The sequence below is a fragment of the Kwoniella shandongensis genome, chromosome 9 (genome assembly GCF_008629635.2).
Source record: "Kwoniella shandongensis chromosome 9, complete sequence".
NCBI lineage: Eukaryota > Fungi > Basidiomycota > Tremellomycetes > Tremellales > Cryptococcaceae > Kwoniella > Kwoniella shandongensis.
In genome coordinates, this window is record NC_089295.1 from 570834 (window position 1) to 592965 (window position 22132).

Sequence of the window (22132 nt, forward strand, 5' to 3'; positions counted from 1 at the left end):
ATGCTAACTCTGTGGACATATATATATTGATTAGTTGAAGATTAGATGAATTCGCGATTGTCAACAAAAGATGCCCTGAAAAACGGACCAAAGAAGGTACATACATACATTGACAGTTCAGTCGCGTGTGCAATACATCTCGCTCCCTCTCACTGCGGCTGCTCACCCAGATCCATACATTAACATTCCTTCCGTCCAACCCTTCTTGCAATACAGCTAAATCGCACAAATACACCCCAGTGCACCATGTCGTCCAATCCGCCAGTCGCTGCTTCAGCTGGCGACAAGGATGGACACGACGAAGCGATCAAAACCGAGTCTAATAACGCGCCCGGATCGTCCTCTTCTGCTTCCGCCGCCGCCGAACAACAACAACAACAACAACCGAAAACTCGAAAGAGGAGATTGGGCGTTGATCCGAGCTTGATCATCAGTGAAGAAAGAAGTAAGAGGAGGAGAACACCGAGCTTGGATCCAGAGCATGGGGATGAAGAAGTCAAAGGAGCGGTGGAAATCAGAGATCCGGCGAAAGTGAAGGAGTTTGGATTGAGCATTTATAATAGGATATTGCAGTCGAAGGATTCAGAGTGAGTAACGGTCGCTACGGCCAACAAAAGATCGAGATGAAGGGGATGGTTTGTATGGATTGGGATGCTGATGCTGGCTCGTCGTTGATGCAGCGGAGAAGACATGTCACAACCATTCATCAAGCTACCAAACAAGGTGAGTATCACCTGCTTTTGAGGCATCCGGTCACAGAATCGCTGGAACTGACTTGATCTGATCTGCTATAGCGGTCGTTTCCCGATTACTATGAGACGATCAAGCATCCCATGAGTCTCGAGATAGTGCATCAGAAGCTTCTCGCTGGCGAATATCAGACACTGAAGGAAGTATGTGCGGATCTCGGTCAGATCTTCAACAATGCCAAAAGATGTGAGTGCAGTGTTATTACCCATCGCCTAGATGATGCTGATGCATGGTGTGGTAGACAACGTGAAAGAGTCTCTGATATTTCAGTATGCGAAAAAGCTGCATGTGAGTAATCCAAACTTGACTGTTTGTGATACTAGCTGATCATCCGACGCCATAGAAAATGACAAGAACTTTCTATTCCCAAACGACCCATCCTGAAAAGCACAAAGAGGAGTCGGACTCTGAAGCTGAACCTGACCTCCCTACGAAACGATCGATATCGCAATCCCTACCCTCGGCACCTATAGAGACAGTCACAGCCAAAGCGGAGGCTCTAGCTGCGGAGGCCTACGACGACGTCGACGCAGAGGGCGAGATAGATGTCGAGGTGGACGCAGATGGAGATGTCGATATGGCTCGGCCTTCAACAGCTAGTGTGGATGGCGATGAACCACCTACTACTGGAGGTGGTCACGAGAAACGAGCCAGAAAGCGCGGAAGCTATATGAGGGATGGACCAACCGTTTACAAATTGATAAAACCGGTGTTGAAGGCAGTCAGGGAGGCGAAAGCGAGAGAGTGAGTGTTTCACGTTCAGCAACTTGCCGCAGGTCGACTGGTCGCTTACCAATCACCTCTAGCGGAAGTGGAAGAGATGTTTCTGCAATGTTTATGCAGCTCCCTGATAGAAAAGATCTGCCGGATTATTACAAAACTATCAGAAATCCGATATCGCTCGAGGAGATTGAGGTGAGCTTATCACCTGGACCTCCAGTGTTGACGATCATGCTGATGGCGAATGCGACGTCCAGATCAAGCACGGTGGACGACGATATGAGACATGGCAGGAGTTCTTCGACGACATGGAACTGATGTGTAATAATGCCATGGAGTACAATGAGGATTTCAGTGAGGTCTACAGGGATGCGCAACAGATCAAAGTGAGTGGCCGAATAGTGAGAACGGGGAAGCAAGCATTTATTGACTGTTGGAATGATCGCAGGAATTACTTGCAATCTCCCGTCGAGAAGTGCTCATACGAATAGCACAACCCCAAGGTCCGACTCCTGTCCGACAACGTCTGCCGAAACACGCAATGGTGACACCGTCCGGAACACCTATGTATCACCACCGACCGATGGGTCATGTCCCCCCCTCCCCAGCTAGCTACGCCACAGCTCCGGGTCCTGGCCCCTCCGCCTATCCTACGGGCCCATCGATCCCACCTACTGGTCCAACCCCGTACCTTCCGGCTCTGCCACCAGGGGTGGTAACGGAAGAAGTGGTCGCTTCTCTCGATCGATATCCGCTGTACGAACAACAGGCATGGGCACAATCGCTCCCTCCACTAGCGATGCAGGTCTATCGACAGATGCTAGTGGCTAACGAAGCTCGAAAGCAAAGCATGATGGCTCCGCGTCTTCCACCACCACAACAACCTCAACGCCAACCCCAACCTCAAGCTCAACAACCTCAAGTAACACGACCGCAAGCACCCACAACACCTTTGCCGGATCCAAGACCAAGTAGTGCGCCACCTTTACCGGAAAGACCGAAGCCTCCTTCTCCGACAATCAAATTCCTCGATTTCCAATTCTCTTCCTTGGGCGATAGCGTACCACTAGACCATCGACGAGCGATCCGATTACACAACTTACGAGGGGTTGTCACCCATTGTGTCATCCTGGACTCAACGACATCGGAGGTTGAGCTCACGGCTTACATAGCTGATCTACCAGCTCCTACTTCGACGCCTGCGATAGCCGCATCACTCAATGGAACGAGTAATGGAGTACAGCAAAACGGTGATGGTGAGACACCAACATCACCACCTTCAGTCACAACACCCGAAGTATCACTACGAATCAACGGTAATCAAGGTAGTTTACCCCGATTCGTTTTCAGCGAATATGATAAACAGAGACCAAAGGGGATGCGATGGACGTTACAGGTTCCGACGAGCAGGATGGAGACCAAGATCGAGGTGGTGGCTACTAAGCCGGGGGCATTGGCGGAGACTTCTACGATCTTCGTTAGTCGGCAGTACTAAGCGGAGTGGATAGGCTTAGGGGGGGAAGGCGCAATGAGTCGGTTTCGGGGAGTTTAGGGGGTTCATTGTGAGGAGAAAGTCGGCGACTCGATGATGGAGTAGCTCGGATGTCTTTTGGGTATCTCAAGGTCATGTACATACAACACAATAATCGTAATGAGTTTATGCACTACAAAACAACTCGGACTCATGTCTGTACCACTCGAGTTCAATTGATACTGCACGATTGCATTTGAAGTGATCCTAACCAACGGGCACCCTAACAAACATGCTCGATCTTGTTTCCTCCCGCTTTTCTAGGACCCAAATCTCGCGCAACGGTACGTGTGAACAATTCCATCATCATGCCGAACAAGCTTCGAGTGAGAGCTGCGTCCCATCGTCCTTTCGATGACTCGTCTCGGATGAAAGCGTGTTGTGCTTGGACCTCGAGGAACTGGAGATGTGAATCCATCAGCAAGTTCGTCCAGACTGTAAATTGATACAATTGGGCGCGACAAGGATTGGAAGGTCGAGTTGGATGTGTCTTCGAAGAGTAGTAGAGGATTTGCGATAACTTACAGTAAAGGTCACGCCCGCCTCATCAAGCGTATCTCTGATCAAAGATCGACCATCCCGATCAACATGGGTGTCCTAGGTGATATCACATAAATCGTGAGCGAGGGTCCAGTAAAAGCACATCGAAGACGCTAAAGTCTCTACTCACCTGCTTGCCAAATACCATGGTCACTTCGCCTTTTCCCGTCAAGTCTCCCTTCTTGATTTTGATCAAGGTATCGTCCGATTTACCCTTACCGAGGGTGGCGGAGTGGACACTATTGTAGTGTGCTTCAGCTACGATCCTTGGCGGTATCAAAGAAGCCTTAGCTGAACTCACTCTGTAGCGAAGTAGCAGAACGTTCCGAGGACTCTGGGATCGAAAGCGGCCTATAGAAATAGGTTGGAGATCAGCTTAAAAGAATTGGACTTCCCAGTTAGCGGACACTCACTCGTAATGCCTAGACAGGTAAAGTGTCAGCTTTGAGACGTCCAGTCTGCATGGCCGATAAGCTCACTAAATGACCACCTAGACACATTCCTGTGGAGGCTATTCTCCCCGTACAGTTAGGCAACGAAACCAGCAGATCAACCGCAAGCGTCGCGTCCTCGTCATAAGCCTCGACCGTTTTCTCGATCTACTCGTATGAGTGAACAGTCCCGTCAGCTCCGTGACTAGCAACAGCAAATGCCATACGTGAGCTGACTCACTTTGTATTTGTTTCCTCTGTCTGTTCCCTCTGTGTCGTAAGGGATAGCTTCGGGACCTTCGAATTCGTGGAAAGAGGAAGGAAGAGCAACTACATATCCCTCCGAAGCGATATTACTTCCGAATCTGCGCAATAGTCAGCTTCAGCCATGTTCCATGGGACATCACACGGCTGACCTTTCCACAGGTCCTGTGACTTGGTAAATCTCAGAGAACACCACACCTATACCATCGTGTCAGCTTGGAACCTACTTCGGCAAAGACGATGAATGCTCACATCCTGGGAACTTTGCTTCGGGGTATTCTGGGACGTTGGGCTCGATGATGTATATTCGAATAGTTCCCTCTTTGCCGTTAGCCTTGGTCGGCACGTCGCGGTACGATGTCTTGACGAGCATGATGTATCGTTGATGTCGTTGATGAGGATGTTGTTGTCCACGTTCTCACCATTGTTATCGTTGTAGATGCTGTATGCAGGGTAACTTAAGCCGGTCCACCTCCACTCGGCGATATGAGACGCGGTGATATAGCACTGTGGCAGATCACTGGACCTCTCCACTATCGTCTGCCAGTCAGTCACTCAACCCATCGCTCACTCGACACAACTTCGTCCTTAGCATTTACCTGCATCGACCTCTAACGACAGATTATAGTCTCTGTAATCACCCTGATCAATCACGATGTCTGGTTTCTTCGGCTTCGACGCCGCTTTACCCGAACGACGACCAGGTCAACCTGGAGGAGGAGGCGAGTCTGCTCGTCACCAATTCTCCGGCTTTCAAGCGAGCAACACCGATGAGACGTTCGCCCTTTCCGGCGCAGGGGAGGAGGAAGATTTGGCTGTGTACACTTGGGGAGAAGGGATGGGTGGAGGACTATTGGAAGGTGGAGATGAGTTGAACGATGAGACTTTCGGAGATGTTGGAGAAATCAGTGAGTCCAGCTACCACACGCCGTTACTGTCTGCCTTGTTTGGTATACGAAATAGCAAGCTGCCGAGAAACTGATGTATAGGGCCATAGGTAACACCTTCCAATTCTCGTCTCAGCCAGCTCAACAACCCGCCAAACCCTCGTACGGTCACAACCAATCGACCGGTCGAGGGCCTATCGCTTCCACTCAGTCACGTTACAAGCCCAAAGTCGCCGCTGACCCTTTCGCCTTCTCCGAGGATGACTTCTATTCCAGACCTGCTGCGAAGAGTGAGCCTCCCGTTGCGACGGCCTTGATCATGAGAACTTGAGCTGACCAGATTGATCCGCAGAGCCGGCTGCTAAAGGCCCTTCCAGACCAAAGGCACAGACTGCTCAATCTGGATCGGTCGAGGGCCTGTGGAACAAGCCTGCTCTTCCTAGTCCTGCATGGGGCACTGCTCCTAGTTCGAGTGAGTTGACCAGCTCCAATTGAATCGCGATCTCGTAGCTGACATTTGTCGCAGTGTCAAAGCCAACCCCACCTCCTGCCGCATCATATTCAGCTTATCCCTCTGCTCCTTCCGGTCCCCCTGGACACATCAAAACGCTCGAGGAAATCGAGGCTGAGATGTCCCAATTGGACGTGACCGGTCCGTCAGCCAAATCCCTCACTGGTCAACCCAAGGTGCTCTCACTTGAGGAGATCGAGAAACAGATGATGGAGTCAATGGAACCGCCTCGACAACCGACCCCACAACAGTATGTTGCTCCTCCTCGAGAAGCTACGCCCACTACCGTACCTGGTCTTCCTGGATCTGGCTATGGAACTCAGAAAGCCCTTTTGGACAGCATGTTCCCCGAGCTTGGACAGGGCAGCATCCCAACCCAACGTGCTGGTCCTTTCCCTCCCGGTCCCGAAGGTGTTCCACCCCCTCCTTCTGGACCGTCACCAGACGAGATCGCCAGGATGGAGGCTATTCACAACCGCATATCTGCAAAGATCGAGTCGATGGCCCAACACAACAACTTGATGGGCTCGTCAGACAAAGACTTCATCACCCGTATCCAGCTTTCTCAACTCGCCACCGCCGATCCTTACACCTCCGACTTCTACGCGCAAGTATTCTCAGCGTTGAAGAGGAGTCGTATCGCCGCTGAAGGTCAGGGAGAAGGTCCGACTGTCGTCCCGGTCGCTGCTGGTTTGGGTTTGGGCGTAGGAGGTCCTGTTGGAAACAGGTTTGGAAAGATGGGTTCGAACACTATGCAGAAGTTGTCAACACAGGTGAAGAAGCTAGTAGAGAACAGGGCTCAGCACCAGAAGGTGATGAACACCGGTGAGTTGCCTGATTGGAGATTGATTGCAGCGATGGAGGAGCTGACGAACATTGCCAGCGGCTTTGCAAGGTGCGCTTGGTCGAGTGACTCGAGGGAATGCTGCTGCGCCACGACCTGTCCTCGCTATTCCCACCAGCAACAAGCCTGAACACCGCGCGGCCAGTCATCTCAACGAGCAGACCGGAATACACCGAGCGGCTCTCACTCGCAAGCAGATTATGTTTGCTCTTGAGGAGCTATACGATGCGGTGCTCGAGCTGGAGCAGATGCGTAGAGAAGCTCCACCGCCTACCGCGATGGAAGAGATCGAGGTCTGGCATGCTAGATGTCAGGCCAGAGTGGACAACATCTGGAGAAGATTGATGGTCATGGAGCCCCTCGACGTCAGGTGAGCTTCTGTGCTCATGGAAATTGGAACAGAACCAACGCTGATATATACAATAATCCAGCAACCCCCACCCCTTCATCTCTCTTCTCAACCCTATCAAGGGCCAACGGCTCTTCCCTCGTCTGCTCAGACATCTCCCCCACAACCAAAGCATCACAATGCTCAGTCTTCTCATCGCTACATACCCTCAACTCGACGTCGTTGCTCGAGCGCCTCCGCCGCCCGTCGCTGACGCGTCCCTCCTCACCAAGGCTGATCGACTTGATCGTGCCAAAAGAGAAGCGGAGACGGATAACTTCTTGCATTGTATCATCCCAGGTGTGGACATGATCATCAACCGATGTGGTTTGGGTCTTGTGGCTGGTATGCTGGCGATCTCTGCTCAGAGGTCAGAGGTCTGGAAAGTCGCTTCTACTAGAGTGAGTAAAGATAGCCATGCTTAGACCATTTGTGTTGACGAGCGTTACATAGCCTGGTGTGGCCCTTTACACTGCTCTGCTGTCGAAAGCGCAAAGCTTGATCCGGGCACCTGCGCCCGATCCCCTCAACCCTCAACAAAGTCACTCACCTGATCCCGCCGAAATCGATCAATGGTACGTAGTGCTGTGTAAACCTTGTTACCAGTGCTGATATTCTCGATAGGTCCAAGACATTCACCTACTTCCTCCACGTCCTTCTACCTCACCTTCCTGAACTTTTCCCTTCGTCCGTTGCTCAAAAGGCTGCGTTCGGCCCCGGAGCGTACTTGCTCGGCGGCGATTCGATTGGCGAGAGAGAAGCTGTTGAGATGGAAAGACGTGAAGCGGAAGTTTGGGGTTTCGCAGCTGCTCTGGCGGTGAACGCTGCAGAGGAAGAGCAAACTAGTTTGGTTGCTGCCTTGAGGGAGAAGGTGCGTCCGCGCTACATCGACCAAAGATATGGAGGGCAAAAGCTAATATTTGTCCTCTTCCTATCTAGATTCTTCACACTGTTCAAGCTGCACGAAATCCAGCGACTGGACCTATCCGATCAGAGATCAAATTGCGAAACGTCAACATGTTCCTTAATGGCTTGGTGCGTCACTCCCCTCCTCGGTTGTATAATTGTATGATTAGAACGCTGACATGAACCATTCGCGGTTGTAGGGTTTGGACGCCGCGATGATTGAGTAGAGTAGACAGTAGAGAAGGAGAGAAGAGGATCACAGGAGAATCAAACGCGTGTTATGACGAATCTAAGGCAGACTGATCCGACACAAGACTGCATAAACCCATATTAATCGTATCGTTATGAGGACGGACAGACATCGATGCACAGCATGGCGATGTTGGTTTGAATTACGAGGGCATGACTAACGGGCACCACCTGGAGCAGTGAATTAGGGAAAACTACATATACCGCCAAGCTGATCCTACTGAATTGGAAGTCTTTGTAGAAGCATTAGACATTGGTCGACCTGCAAAGATGTTCGATCATCAACGACTCGCCGAAACAGGAAGAATCAATGTGATGACGGAGAGTATGACTAACCTGATCCAAAAGCTTTTCCGAAGAAACGACGACTGGGTGGTTTCAACTGGTCATCCCCCAATTCCAATCCTAGCATCCCATCATCTACACCTTCTCCACTCCCGTTTATCCTACTATCTTTCGAGAATCGATCCTGTTGTCGACTTGATTGATCGATGGGTATATGTGATGATCCGAATCGTGGAGAATAAGTCGAATAAATCGACAAGATCCTATCGGGTGTCGAAGATCTTTGTCCTCCTCCATTATCATCATCAGATGGAGAGGATGAGGAGAAGAACGATGTTTTACCGGTATCGAGCGAATTGTTCAGTCCGCCTTTACGTCGTCCGAACATACCTCCCCTACTTCCAAATCTGGGTTTCGTACCATCTTCAGCATTTGATGCTTGTGACGTGGTGGTGATGCTTGGGTTCTGGGTGAGTGCCGCGAGAGGGGAGGAAGTATGGCCTGACAACGCAGCTGCCAGTGGGGAGATCTCGCTAATTCGTCGTGAAAAGTTGGGTCGGGTCGGCGCATTGGCACGATCGGATTGAGGGACTGTCTTGATCGGTAGCTCGAATTCTGCCTCATTGACACCTTCGAGAGTAGGTGTGAAATCTGCTTCCTGTTTTATCGGAATCGGATTTGAGATCGAAGGTTTCTTACTCCTATATCCCTCATGGGCGTTACCACCTCCGAGTGCATGAGTGGTTTTCTGCCCCGCTCCCGCTCCCGCACCTCCAATCTTGAGGAAAGATCGCTGTGTCCCAGCTGTAGATGGGGTGATTGGTGTAGTAGGCGACGAAGAAGCAAAGTTTATAGGTGAGATGGGGGAAGGTTCGGGGAGTCTCCGGAATGGATGAGGGGAAGCGATGGATGATGTGGTAGTCATATTGGACCATATTGACCATCGTGATAACTACCCGATGAAGAGATGGACGAGGTATGAGCTGATAATTACACTCTAGGGTTGTCCAGTATGATGGATTGTGGGGAAGGCGGGATGTGGCACTTACAGGAGGCGGGTCAGGCTTCTCTCTCATCCCACTTCCCTCGACCACATCGTCATGACGACGTCTTGACCTTTTACGCCAAGCGAAAACGAGCCATCCCAGTATACCTAGTATCACAACGACCACTGCGATCACGATGCCGGCGATAGCACCACTGCTCAGACCGCCTGACGATGATGCCGAGACTTTGCCTGCGGCTATAGCCGTGGCTGTCGCGCTGTGCGACATCGAGGGCGAATGGAAGGTCGATGTAGGGTCCGATGTTGATGAAATGGTCACAACAGGCAGTGGGGTGGGTGCGATCGACCTGGTATCACATCGTCAGTCGTACTTCACAGTGTTACATCTGAAGTGTTGCTCACAAGTTTGATAGCGCTACTAATCTGTCAAAGCTTAGTCGTTTGCCTTGCTCAATGTTCCGTAGCGAGATATTATGATTGGTATCGGCCAGATTGGAGGCGTGATATAGTACCTGGTTGTAGCTGTGGTGTCATAAGCATCAACATGACAACTCAAGTTATACTCTCTCAAGCAGAATGGGCAGGATGTCTCACTCACACTCGCGAACCTCCCGAGGCGTTGAATACGCCCTGCGTGACATTGTCCAGCACCACCTCGTATGACCTTCCACATCCTTCCGCGATCAGCTTAAGTTTGGTAGCGATTTCTTGATCAGTGCTACTCACCCCGCTTCGCCCCCTACAATACCATACACCCAAGCCGCGGAGCCATGGAAGTATATTGTATTCCCTGCATCTGCCTGCTCGGTCCATGATATACTGCCATTGTAGTCTCGCTCGGCAGTGGGAAGTTCTGCGTCGTATTGCGTCTGAATCAACGGGCTCTTAGGATTAGTTCCGCTCGCCTCTTGGCTCTCGAATTTGACGTCACATGCCCAACTTACCGTATTGATCCAATTTGAGCTATCTCTCTCCAACATGTTCCACCCTGGAGTCAAAATCACATCCCACTGTCTCCATGCCGTATCGTCAATGGTCACATTCTTCGTCCCGCCACTTTCTATAGTCCCAAGTATACATCTCGCACCATTCAATCTCACCCAATCGCTCTGGTCGGGTGCTGTGCTGGTGGTGTTGGAATGGAATGATAGTTGGAAAGAGTGTTGACCTTGGGGTAATCGTGTGGCAGATACGGATGTCGAAGTAGTGGAGGAGGACGGAGTCGTAGTATTGTGTACAGTCCCGTTGATAGATAGTGTTGTTGTGAATGATGATGAGTTCGGTTGACCGTACGTGAGATCGAAATCTATGCCAGTGCCTGCAGATCCCCATGTCAATCAAGATTCACCAATATCGTTCACCCGCCCGAAGGTGTCGTTCACTGAACTCACCTGTGCACTTCAATTCCACCTTTGCTTCGTTGCTAAATGTGACCATCCCACTATCCGTCCCGTTCGAATCGACACCTGTGAACTCTTCGCATGATTGGAATCCCTCGGATGGTGAACATGTTTTACATGGCGAGTAGGTCAACAAGGGAGAGCTACAATATGTACAGTATAGCAGGTGATCAGCCTTGCATCTCCTAACCGTGTTCTGAGTGTCGGACAGGTACGATGTTGTGCGGTGTAAAGCCCGCCCCGTGTAGATCACACCTACCTGGATGAGATGTATGTGTCCATGTCTACGAAGCTGAATGTCAAGAGATGAAAGGATGCTCCAGTGTCTTTGTCTTTGGCGAGACCGAGATCCTGGCTGGCCAATACGACTTGGAAGTCAACAATCTTGGCAGGTCGAGATTGTGGGACTTGAGACTAATATAGGAGTTGCTTGAAAGTTGAATATGGTCATGCAGAAGTATACAGGTCAAACACAAGAAGATGATGGAGGGTGTCACGTCAACGAGTGAGTGACTCAGTGCGATACACAGCTGTCCGCATCTCGGAAGCCAAAGGCATTTTGGTCTATTTACAGCTTTGGATTGGGATGGTCGCTTTGAGACCTAAACATTGTAGTCAAGGCAGCCAAGCGGAGTTTTCCTCATTCCTGACACAGGGGAAAGGCGATCTATCTGTCTGCATGTACAAGTACACTTGCACCGTCCACCATCTACAATGTAATCAAGGGTAGGATAGAGATGACCTGACAGCAAGATGTGATTCAACTTGATGTTTCAAGTGTACGCACGTACCGCTGCCTGCAGAGTGTGAGTGAAAATCATTCGCGCTCGAGCCCTCGTTTCAAAAACGCCACAACCACCACACATGGCTCTTTGTTTTTTTGTTCTCCCTTCGGCCCATACAACCATTCAGGATAGTGACGATTGCATAGATAGATAGATGGTCCCATACAATAGATATCAAGTATATACAACCTTGTAGCGGCACCTAATCGTACATATCATACAAGTGCTCTGTCGAAGCTCACGCTCGTCCCGCAGCTGCCCTTCTCACTCTAGAGCTCAAACTACCCCCTTTGATCACCGAAGGAGTCTTTCTCAAACCACTGCTCGCGCCACCTCCCATCCTTTCCCCTTGTAACAAGTGATCAGGTAATAACCAATCTTGTCTCTCTACTTCAGGCGTCTTCACATTGAGACAACTTTCAGGTGTGTTGATTGATAGCTGTGAAAAGTTGAGCGAGGGTACCGACTCTTCGTCCTCTGATGCGCTCAATGTGCTTGAGAAACTGCATCGATCGATGTGTGGAGCTGACGGAAGATTGGCAGTGTCATTTGAGGGGAAAGTCACAATTCCCAATCCCTGAGGTGTTCGGTTCACCGAGTAGGCATGTGTAGGACGCTGGGGGAGTGGAGGAGGTGCAGTTGATCTGGAACCGAATGCTGGAGGTCGAGGTGTTTGAGCTTCGGAGTCAGACTTAGTGATAGCCGCTGGAGCAGTACTCGGTCGGCCACGAGATGCTTTGCTTTTGGATTTGAGCAATCGCTGAGGCAGATCCACAGCGGGCGTAATGGGAGTGAGGGGTGTTTGGGAAGATGTCGGACTGTCAAATGATGTTTGTTCATTCGCGAAGGCCATAGGATATCGGAATGGTGGGATCTCTTGTTGATCAACTACATTCATTGCTGAACCTGCTTTGGGGTTGAGCCAGACCGATAAGTTGAGCATGTCCCCATTGGGAGCGGATCGAGGGAAAAAGAGCGAAACGGGAAGGTTGCCATCCGTCATGGCGATTGGTTCCATAGCTCCGGGTGGGTAAGGCCAAGGCATTTTGCCACCTTTTAGCCGTCCTAACTCATCGATCACGTTCATCTCCGAGTCCGTCATTGCGATTTGCCACAAGACCACGAATTGCCAAAGACTGGCATCCCGTCCGGATGCTCGGAGCAGCTCGGACTTGAGCTCGTTGACGGTGATGTAGGGATCGACGTCAATTACCAGTGGTGAAGGACGAGCGCGAGATGATGAGCTCGCACTTGCCATTCCTGACTTTCGGGAAGATGGGGTTGAGAAGTATGCACGGAGAGTGAGGGGAACGGTGTCTGTGCGAGCATGTCAACACTGCTTCAACTAAGCAGCAGAGATGATTAACTCACTGATAGACATGCCCTGGAGGGGACGAGCGATTATTGAAATCACATCGGATTGTCCTGATATGTGATTAGGGAACCAATGCTTGATCTTCAGATCACCAGTTGCGAGAGCCTCCTCCGCGGTCGATTTCCATGCTGACTCCAGACTCAAAGCCAATTGGCTAGCATCGTCAAGGTTAAATGCGGGGAAGGAAGCGAGAAGGTCGACGGGTTTGTCGTATCGTTCAGTGTATGCACGGGATTGGTAGTGTGCTTGCCAAGGGATGGACACCTGCAGTAAGTTTGATGACAGTCAGCCGTGGGTCTCCTATACCGTATAACATTGTACTCACCTTGAACAGACCCATTGAGCTGTGACCGAGTGTTCTAGCAATCTCTCTTCGCAGAGCCGCAATCCCTTCTTCAGGACTGACATTGACGTAGAAGAGCTCCTTCGCTTCTTGGTTGGCACCGTTAAGCGGCAGAGGATCGATGGCAACTCGTAAACTGATTGGGGCGATTTCGGGACTAGCGGGGCTGAACGCTATAGGAGAGGGAACTTTGGATGATCGTCCAAACGTAGAGGATCCTTTGCTGATGGGCAGAGGGGAGGGAACAAGGGTGGTCGTGCTAGAGGTGGAAGTGTGGTTCATGATGGGAGAGGCGACGGTAGGCGCTCGTTTGCGGAGTGTGAACAGACCCATGGTGCGTGTATGTTACCGGGGTTCTGAGGTAGTATGAAGATGTGTGATGTGCGTGCTAGGCGCGGCAATGAATGCTTGACAGAAGGGAATGACAACAGACCTGAAAGGCGAGTGAGTACAATATATCAAGGAGGCCGTTGATGTGATGAGATAGGACATACCTGTATGCTAAAAGTCTCGCCTCGTATGACTTTTTCCACTACAACGGCAGTATATCGTCCAGGCTGGGCGGGAGGGCACGAAGTAGACGCGATGAGACAAGTCCAGCCAGCCACAAGGAAGAGTTCGGTCGTCGGTAACTAAACAAAGTCGACGGTAGATATCGGGTGCTTTCGAAGAGAGAAAAGGAAGACAACAAGTCGGATATCGAGAAGAGTGTTGATCGGGCCGGATTGGCTAGTCGGAGGTAAGGAGAGACAAGAGTTAACGATAAAAGGTGTCTGAGGGCTGAGCGATAGTAATAGTGATAGTACTGCTCAGCAGACTATATGTCGAATGGATGAAACAAAGATGAAAGAGGGGATCGATTGTTCAACAACGTGTGAGAGATGTCTTGGTTGGTGGGTAAGGTATATTATTAGTATGTGTGGATGGGGAATTGTGAAAGTACGTCCGAGAGGGAAAAGATAATACAGCCCATGACGATGCTGTCATTGTTGTCTCATGGCTCTCGTGTCATCTTCAGCCACAGCCAGGGCTGGGGGATGGGGCTTTATGGCTGGAGATCTACAACAACTACTGCTCGTGAGACGACGGGAAAAAGCAAGGCAAGCTTCAAGTAGGGTCCCACCGACCACGGATCGATAACGTAATTTCCGGGTCGATCACCAACCTTGTCTCAGCCGGAAAAGGGATGTGAAGTGAATGCCATCGTAGCATTGAATGTTCTGCGTAGGACTCCCTTCTTTCTTTCCACGGCCTTTGACGGAGTTGACTTTCCAAGGTACCAGGGACACTATGACTTGCAGTCGTCGTACCTGTTCCTCTGTTTCGAAAAGAGAAAAATCTACAGGACTTGTTGATAGTGCGATGCATGACCCAAAAACGCTTGATTGGATGATCTTCGTGTGTGTGCGACGAGGAGAGAGAGGTACGGGGCGGCTTTACGGCTCGTGCCTGAGACCTAGCTCGGTTGATCCGACCTGACCGGGTTGATTCAATTTATATCTGCAACAGGAGATATCTCACGATTACTGGCGGTCCACATGTCCAAATCCTGAGCGCCTCGCATGTCATGACACGATCTTCAAATCGCTCTATATGGACCATTGGCGGTTCTGAATGATAGCAATCCTCTTACTTCTCCACCAGAAGCACTTCGTACTACATTCCCACAAAGCCTTTTCTTGCTCCGTGCAATGCGCAGCGGCTGATTGTACCATGGCGTCTCCGAGGCTTGACTCGCATGGTCAATCAATGGATGGATGGGAGTGCACCATGAGGTATAATCGTAGAGTAGAGGGCTACAGGCGCTCTTCATGGACCACCACATGCATCTACAACGACGCATTCCGTTCCGTTCCATTCCACTCCGGACACGCCACTCCGTCGGATACATCGTATACATCAAGTTATCCTTTCTTTACACACAGTAGCAGTTGTATGTCAATGCATCGTCATGACAACAACGATGACGACGATCATTAGCTTTTGTACAACGCCGGAAAAGGAAACATTACAAAAAGTGAATAAAGACGCGTCGCGTCACGTCACGTTGAGAATCGGTAACATGAGCAATTAATTACCTTGATCGTCAATTCCATTCAGTTGACACTGTAGTACAGCATAACTATAATAGTCACCACAACTCGATTGTCGCCCCCACTCACGTTCGGTCGTCTGGAAGCATTTTCAAGATGGATACACAAAAGTGGTTGTCTCGCAGTATAATCCTAAAAAGTCCTCGAGTACTGTGCATCGAGATCTGTTTACGTGGCGTGGCGTGTCGATCACATCAAGCCACCGTTTCTCAAACGAGTTCTTTATACTTGTACAACGTACAACAACTTTGATCGCATACCGTATCGTAACTTACCGTCGGGAGTTGTTGATGATCGACAAAGTCTCACCTCGTCTGTACGCTTACGAATCAGTTTTCATTGGGGGACCCGACTAAACGTTCGTGAGACGGATTATGTACACCTCGTGCAACGGCATTCGAGGGCGTACGGCAATGGCGAGCGAGCGAGCGAATCGGTCTTCTCCTTCCTTTCGACCAAAAGTGATCGACATTGATCTCATTCAATCCAGGAGCAGATCTGCTTGCGGATTCGAATGCTTGCGCCATGGATCTGGGTCGGGCCAAGGGTAAACATAGCTGTTCCCGCTCAAGTAGATCTGACAAAAAACCATACTGTATCAGTGAATTTGCACTTTACTTTGAACTTTATGATGATCGTCAAGCCAAACACGACGTAGTTTACTGATGTAGCATTGAGCTGTCGGAGTCAAAATTGCAGTTCGATAGAAGTCTACTCGGATTCTCAATTGATGGTGAGACATTGCGGCAAAAGCGTCAAATCCGCCTGCTGATACCGTCGCGTTCTCTTTTCCGACTTTGCATGTGGAGAGACAATGCCATGCCATTGGGTGGTCTTGGCTTGCGGAATCAGTGATCAGGACGATACATCCGGTACGGTCGAGGACAATTGACTTGGATTGAGATGCTGGATGCAAATCATTATGTTGGGTCGGGTCGGACTTCCTTACTCGGATTACGGTAATCTGAGAAACACGTCTCGGACATGTCTTAAGGGAGAGTTTGTGATCAGTGGATTGCACTGCCAGATGCCGAACATCGCCAGTCCACTGTAGTTTCGAAACAGCTCTGTTTGTTAAAGGTTATGTGATCAAAGGATGAACACATGCACATTGGTGGATTGTGAGATTCCGCGGTAAGAGTGCTATCAAGGGTCCTGCGCCGGCTCTCACTATTGTCAATTCTCCATCAAGGATGACTTCTGAGTGCCCCGGGTAGCAGATCTACCTTACATAGCCTGCTTCGCGACATTAATGTACACTCGATTGAATTATAACTACATATCGTAAAGAAATTGACGAGACAACTAATCCTTGCGTACAATGACTTGCGAAATTTGTTCCGACACAGCCAGCCTCGATCAATTTCGTCCCACCACCGCGTCCCATTGGCTCAACCTCGATGAGCCCAATTGAATCACCGGTAATTGAGGAGTGACCGCACTGCGCTCCGCAATGCCAATCTTGGCATCAGACACTTCTTCGGTCGAGACGCCGATGGAAGATCCTGCCGATGATCGTTGGCTTCGCTCCAGGTGGTCATGAGACTCATTCGAATTGAGATCATCGGAAGCGCCTCTCGCTCTTTGACTGGTCTTCTCATCTGCAAGAGACATCGCGCGAGCGCTTTCGTCCACTACACCTCCGTACACTGCCATATCACTTTGCCCATCGAAACGAGCGAACAACTCTGCATCGAGCCACAGACTGGGGGTTGTAGCTTGCCTACTGAGAGAAAGTTGCGGTACCTGCTTACCCCTGGACTCTAGGTTCTTCTTCATGGAGGAGGTAGGGGACGGCATGATCGGTGATAGTAGACCACCGCCGAATTGGCGACTTGTATCGAGGGTGGAGTCTGTGGACAGAGGGGAGAGTTGTCGCGCTTGCTTCGAAGAGCCAACGACCTTATTAGAGCTGTCGGATCTCGACTGCGAGGGTTCACGTCGTAAGGTCGCGAGGTGTTGATTGTCCATCGCTTCTTCAGGTGGTTGCGAGAGTACAGTTAACGGTCGAGGTGGGGGAGGTCTCGGACCGCCTCTTCCTAGTGAGTCTTCATTGGTCCGTTCAGTAGGACTTGCGATCGTATTGTTCCAACCTTGTTGGGTCCAGTCTCGATTGTCACCTTCAGAGACACGTATACTCCTCATCCATTCCATACCCCTTCTTCCATCCATCTCGTCCGCCTCATCGCTTCTCCGTATACGCGGTGCAAGCTGAAACCCATCCTGCGGTAATGGTGGCGACGGTACATCTTCATCATCCATCGCTACTTCTCTGGTAGAAGGGAGGATGAACGCTGACACTCGCTTTGTGAGAGCTGACCCTGTACTTGTCCTCTTTGGCGATTTGGACGTTGTCGAACTATTTCTAGATCGACGCGAGCGAGAAGACGTACTCGACTTGGAGGGCAAGATCGATTCACCACCAGCGGGACTATGACTACCCAGCGGTCTTGAGAAATTCTTCATGTTTCCAACACTTAGCCCCAGGAACATCGAACGTCTTTCAGGTTGAGTAAGTGATTGACGATGAAGGAAGGGTGATGATTGGTTGTTGTTGAATTTGGTGAAGAACGAAGAGATGGTTGAGAGACGCGAAGGTGGTCGGGGTGATAAGGAGAGGTTCTTCGATTCGAGATTGAGTGTGAGCTACAAGGGTATGGAAGAGGTGAGCGCGTGTCGACGTACTCCAGATACAGGTCAACATCTGTGTGATGTACTGTAGACAACCCTCACTCACGTGCAACTTCCTACTACTGCTCAAATCCCAATCGTCCCCTCCTTTCTCATCCCTCCCGCCACTCCCGCCAATAACCCCCTCACCTTCCGCCTCAAGCTCTCTGAATCTTCTCTCCCAGAAATCGCCATCTGTTTCGTCTCCGTGACTATCATTCTTCTGCCTCGCCTGCCGAGCATTCCGTCTCCGCAAGAAGAAGAAGATAACAAAGAGGAGGACCAGACCGATAAGTCCACCTACGACGCCTCCTGCTATAGCTGCTGATTTGTGCGAGTGTGATGGGGTACTACCCTCTTGTGACAACGACGTGTTTCCTGACGTAGTTTGAAGTGGGCTGAAGAGGCTGCTTGAGGTTGCAGTACTGCCAAGAGTAAAGGTGGTCGCATGGTTCGACGACTGCTCTTGCTTGTCCGCAACAGAAGGAGACGACGATTGACCTGCAGACGTTGTTCCAGTGGCAGTCAAACTACGTGTACTTTGACTTGGATGTCCGGCGCTCGCCCTAGTCGACGAGGGTTGACCGTCCTGTGACGTCGTCGTCCCACCTGGTATCGCTTGACTCTCGCTCGAGTTTATCGCATCGTCAATAGTAGAGGACGCACTTGTCGTTACATCCGTCGACGTTGACGTGGGACAAGGGTAATACAACGTATTCTGCGGTACAATCTTCGTACTTGTTCCCATCACACTGACTTCACTCGTCACCATACTTGTCTCATAGGGCGTAGTGGTGATTGCTCCTACACTCGTTTTCTGCGGATCAGAAGGGTCGATTGACGTTATGGTGAATGTTAGAGCAGAGCCGGGCACGAGGGTCGTTAGTGTTGTGGTGGTTATGGTAGGGAAGAGGATTTGGGTCGTGCCCCATATTGTGGCTGAGGGTGTAAGTTCACACATCGTCACTTATTTCCAATTGCAGAAGGACAGTCACTAGTGATGAATAACGACGAATAGAGTACTGTATGGCGTGCGGTGGCGGAGAGGTATAGGTGGCGCGGATTCAAGTAAGTCGGAAAGGGATTAACTAAGCGGACTCGACGGTGTTAGGGCCCTGTTGACGATATCATGAGTGCGTAGGTCAGTCAGCCTATGGATTGATTGGATGTTGATTAGATAGTGATGTCGTGAGAATGAAATCGTGCAGTTTGAAAGTGACGAGCACAGCATGCCCATGTTGACAGGATGAAGTCTAAGCAGGACCGAAACGGGAGGAAGATCTTCCACGCTAATAGTTAATCTGCGTCCAATCCTCTTCGATCACCCCTTGAACAAAGGAACTTATATCAATAATTACAGCACCCTTTCCTACCTCGTTCGGATTTCAAAACACGCACTCGGCTCATTGTCAGTCTCCATACCTTTCCTCAAAGGACCTCACCCTTATGTGTAGAGCAAGATCCCTTCCCTCGTCAAAGTATCACTCGGCAACATGCCTTTACCCCTTCTGCAAGCGAAACGTAACTTATGCTTGCCCTCGGTCGTGTTACAGTATTCGCTCAAATAATGCATGAGATTGATGTGAAAACGTCGTGCGAACAAGTTTTCCTAAACAAGACATTTGGCAAGATGGGGCTGATCAGCGAGTTTTTATTTATGAGACCGATAGGGAAGCAAAATATGCGTGTGTAAAGTACATGTGCATGTATGAGAACAACAGTCGACAGAGCAAGAGACCGGATGAAGGAAGACCAAGACCGTGTGTGCGTTTGACTATCCTGATGGCATGATGAGTGTGGCGAGGACGAAAGGTACAGTTTGCATTTCTTTTTGTTTCCACGTGTATTTCGATTTATCGTTGCGTTTAATAAGCGTTATGGTGACTCGACGCCTATCAATATGGTGCGATGTATATGCAGTTCGTCTCAACGACGATCGGGGTTGGCATAGGCGAGAATTTGGAACGGTCGGACCCAAAGTTCACCACCACCATAGCCAACACAAGCATGATCATCGTTGATAAGGCACTCTACGAGATTTGTTACGTTAGCGTGACTAACCCTGTTGTGGAGCGAGGGAGAAAAAGACTAACTTCCTGGATGTTGGCCACTAACGAAAAAGAAAGGAGCACAACAATATGTTAGCGCAGCTACTAGTCTACCTTGGTTTGAGCTGTGCACTCACTTCTCGTACTCTCCCTTGGCCAGCAACAAAGCAGCTCCATCCTTCTCTCTTCCGGCTTCGACAGGTTGCCACCCGTTGACATTGACCACCTCACCATGCCTAAATGTCATCCATTTCACAAGGTACGGCTCGTTGATAGGTCCGCAGAAAACTTCATATGTATCGAGAGTGATCTCGTCACCGCCGTACGAGATAGAAGCGCCGTTTTGAAGGTGGTGTCCGGCTCTGAGAGAAGCTAGTCAGGATACACTCAACATGTTATAGGAGCATATCGCTCACTTTCCGAGATGAATACCGCCTTCCCACCAGGCTCGTGCGGCATACAGCGGTGTTCCATCTTGTTCATTGCCGATTGGAAGAACATCGGCGGGCAGTCTCTGATTCCTCTCCACCAGCTTCCAAGTGAAAAGGGGTTTGACACCTCGTGACTCTGTTTCATACCATCAGTTCGCCGCCGAATCGTCACAACGACCGTTTGACTTACCCTTAACATAGAACTCTGTCCTCTCTCTAGACGCTTTCAGCCAATCATCCTTCCCATGTTTCTCTCCCCAGTCCCTCCAGACCTTCTTCTTCATTTCCTCCTCGTTGGCATCCAAACTATATGCCCACATCCCAATCCCGCCGACTCTCCACACTCGTTTCCCCTTCAGCTCGTCCTTGATCTCATCTTTGTTTTGTGCTCTGTGCGTCTCTTCTCGGATGGTGATGTATCGCAATGACTCTTTCGCCTTTGTAGTCAAGAATGCCGAGGCGGAAGAGGATTGTTCGAATCCTTTCTTCTCGTTGTACGGCGTCGTAATAGTTTCGCCGGAAGAAGGGGAGTCGTCTTTCGTGTCGAATCGAGACCCGGACACTCCTGTGGGGTAGGTAGGGACAGGAGCGTATAATTGGGAAGAAGCAGAGGGAGCGTTGTAGTATCCCTGATTGTAAGCTTGGGTCGGCTGCGGGGAGTAAGAAGGTGGTTGACCATAGTACGCCTGCGGTTGTTGGACGTAAAATCCCTGCTGCGGATGTGCACCATTACTCGAACCAACAGGTGTCCAGATATGCAGGTTATTCGTAGGCTACAATGCATCGAACCGAACCACGTCTCAGCTCATAGAATCCCCTTGGCAGTGTGAGAAGGGGTGACACTCACAGCACCAGCGGGTTCCGCACCACTCGTATGTCCGTTCTCACACCTCCAAAAAGTTCCGCCATACCAAACCACCGTTCCGGAAGTATAATTCACATACGGGTTCCAAGGCGGTGGAGCTGTCGAACTCGAAGCGGAAGGCGAGGCCGGCGGCGGAGAAGTGATGAAATCTGGTTGATGCATCGTGTCGCAGACTTGAGTGGTTGTATGATCAAACAAGCAGAGGGAGGATGTGTGAAGGTGAGGGAGGAAGGATAGGAATTGGGATTGGATATGGATGTATATTTGTGGGTCGATCACCAATTACGCAAGGTGGCAAACGGATGGATTGATTATTCGCAAGCAGATGATGGGTTGTACGATGACGACGGGATCTCAACTTGGAATTTAAAGGCGGAGATGTGTACGTATGTAGTTGTGAGTTTTGTGTCGTTGTTATGTTATGCGTTTTGTCGTGTCGTACCGTACTTCGAGTACAGACACACAGCTGTCCCTATATCTATCTATACGAGTATATTTAGTATCGGCAACGAGCTGACGGGCGCATGGATGCACAGTGGGGTTTTCGCCTACAGTTTCAGAATTAATGTTTCGTGTGTCTTTGCTTTGTTCGATACGGCTGTAGACGTTGTCCTTGCTCCAGGTATGTATAGTGATTGTTCAATGATATACGAACTGTGATGATACAAGTGGTAACACAATCAATCGAGGAATGACAAGTACTACTATCACTGCCCACTGCGTATATACTCATGGGACAAGGCAAAGACATGGGATGGAGTGGCAAAACTAAGGAACCGAATTCTGTCCTTTGCACTCGGCACTCGGCAC

General features: G+C 50.1%; 6 protein-coding genes across 6 annotated transcripts; 2 read left to right on the top strand and 4 right to left on the bottom strand.

Annotated features, from left to right (window-relative positions):
• Positions 1–246: 246 nt before the first annotated feature.
• Positions 247–2965, top strand: CI109_105136 (uncharacterized protein; the record flags this gene model as incomplete). Its single annotated transcript, XM_032003156.1, has 8 exons — positions 247–587; positions 681–723; positions 795–936; positions 992–1038; positions 1094–1494; positions 1557–1665; positions 1728–1856; positions 1919–2965. The coding sequence occupies 8 exons, from the start codon at positions 247–249 to the stop codon at positions 2963–2965; spliced, it is 2259 nt and encodes a 752-aa protein (XP_031862478.1).
• A 259-nt stretch (positions 2966–3224) lies between these two features.
• Positions 3225–4609, bottom strand: CI109_105137 (uncharacterized protein; the record flags this gene model as incomplete). The annotated part of the gene is made up of 9 exons (XM_032003157.1): positions 3225–3401; positions 3527–3598; positions 3672–3780; positions 3843–3892; positions 3955–3963; positions 4021–4140; positions 4214–4337; positions 4389–4434; positions 4489–4609. 9 exons carry the CDS (start codon positions 4607–4609, stop codon positions 3225–3227), a joined length of 828 nt encoding a protein of 275 aa, XP_031862479.1.
• Positions 4610–4891: 282 nt separating this feature from the next.
• Positions 4892–7999, top strand: CI109_105138 (uncharacterized protein; the record flags this gene model as incomplete). Its single annotated transcript, XM_032003158.1, has 10 exons — positions 4892–5144; positions 5234–5413; positions 5476–5595; positions 5650–6459; positions 6518–6848; positions 6910–7267; positions 7320–7441; positions 7491–7737; positions 7806–7901; positions 7973–7999. 10 exons carry the CDS (start codon positions 4892–4894, stop codon positions 7997–7999), a joined length of 2544 nt encoding a protein of 847 aa, XP_031862480.1.
• A 353-nt stretch (positions 8000–8352) lies between these two features.
• Positions 8353–13548, bottom strand: CI109_105139 (uncharacterized protein; the record flags this gene model as incomplete). Its single annotated transcript, XM_032003159.1, has 10 exons — positions 8353–9258; positions 9356–9659; positions 9715–9834; positions 9911–9976; positions 10039–10181; positions 10257–10630; positions 10704–10855; positions 11740–12814; positions 12869–13136; positions 13198–13548. The coding sequence occupies 10 exons, from the start codon at positions 13546–13548 to the stop codon at positions 8353–8355; spliced, it is 3759 nt and encodes a 1252-aa protein (XP_031862481.1).
• A 3119-nt stretch (positions 13549–16667) lies between these two features.
• CI109_105140 (uncharacterized protein) lies at positions 16668–18939 on the bottom strand (the record flags this gene model as incomplete). The annotated part of the gene is made up of 2 exons (XM_032003160.1): positions 16668–17954; positions 18046–18939. The coding sequence occupies 2 exons, from the start codon at positions 18937–18939 to the stop codon at positions 16668–16670; spliced, it is 2181 nt and encodes a 726-aa protein (XP_031862482.1).
• Positions 18940–19904: 965 nt separating this feature from the next.
• CI109_105141 (uncharacterized protein) lies at positions 19905–21484 on the bottom strand (the record flags this gene model as incomplete). Its single annotated transcript, XM_032003161.1, has 6 exons — positions 19905–20008; positions 20072–20088; positions 20164–20388; positions 20443–20593; positions 20648–21230; positions 21305–21484. The coding sequence occupies 6 exons, from the start codon at positions 21482–21484 to the stop codon at positions 19905–19907; spliced, it is 1260 nt and encodes a 419-aa protein (XP_031862483.1).
• Positions 21485–22132: the final 648 nt, after the last annotated feature.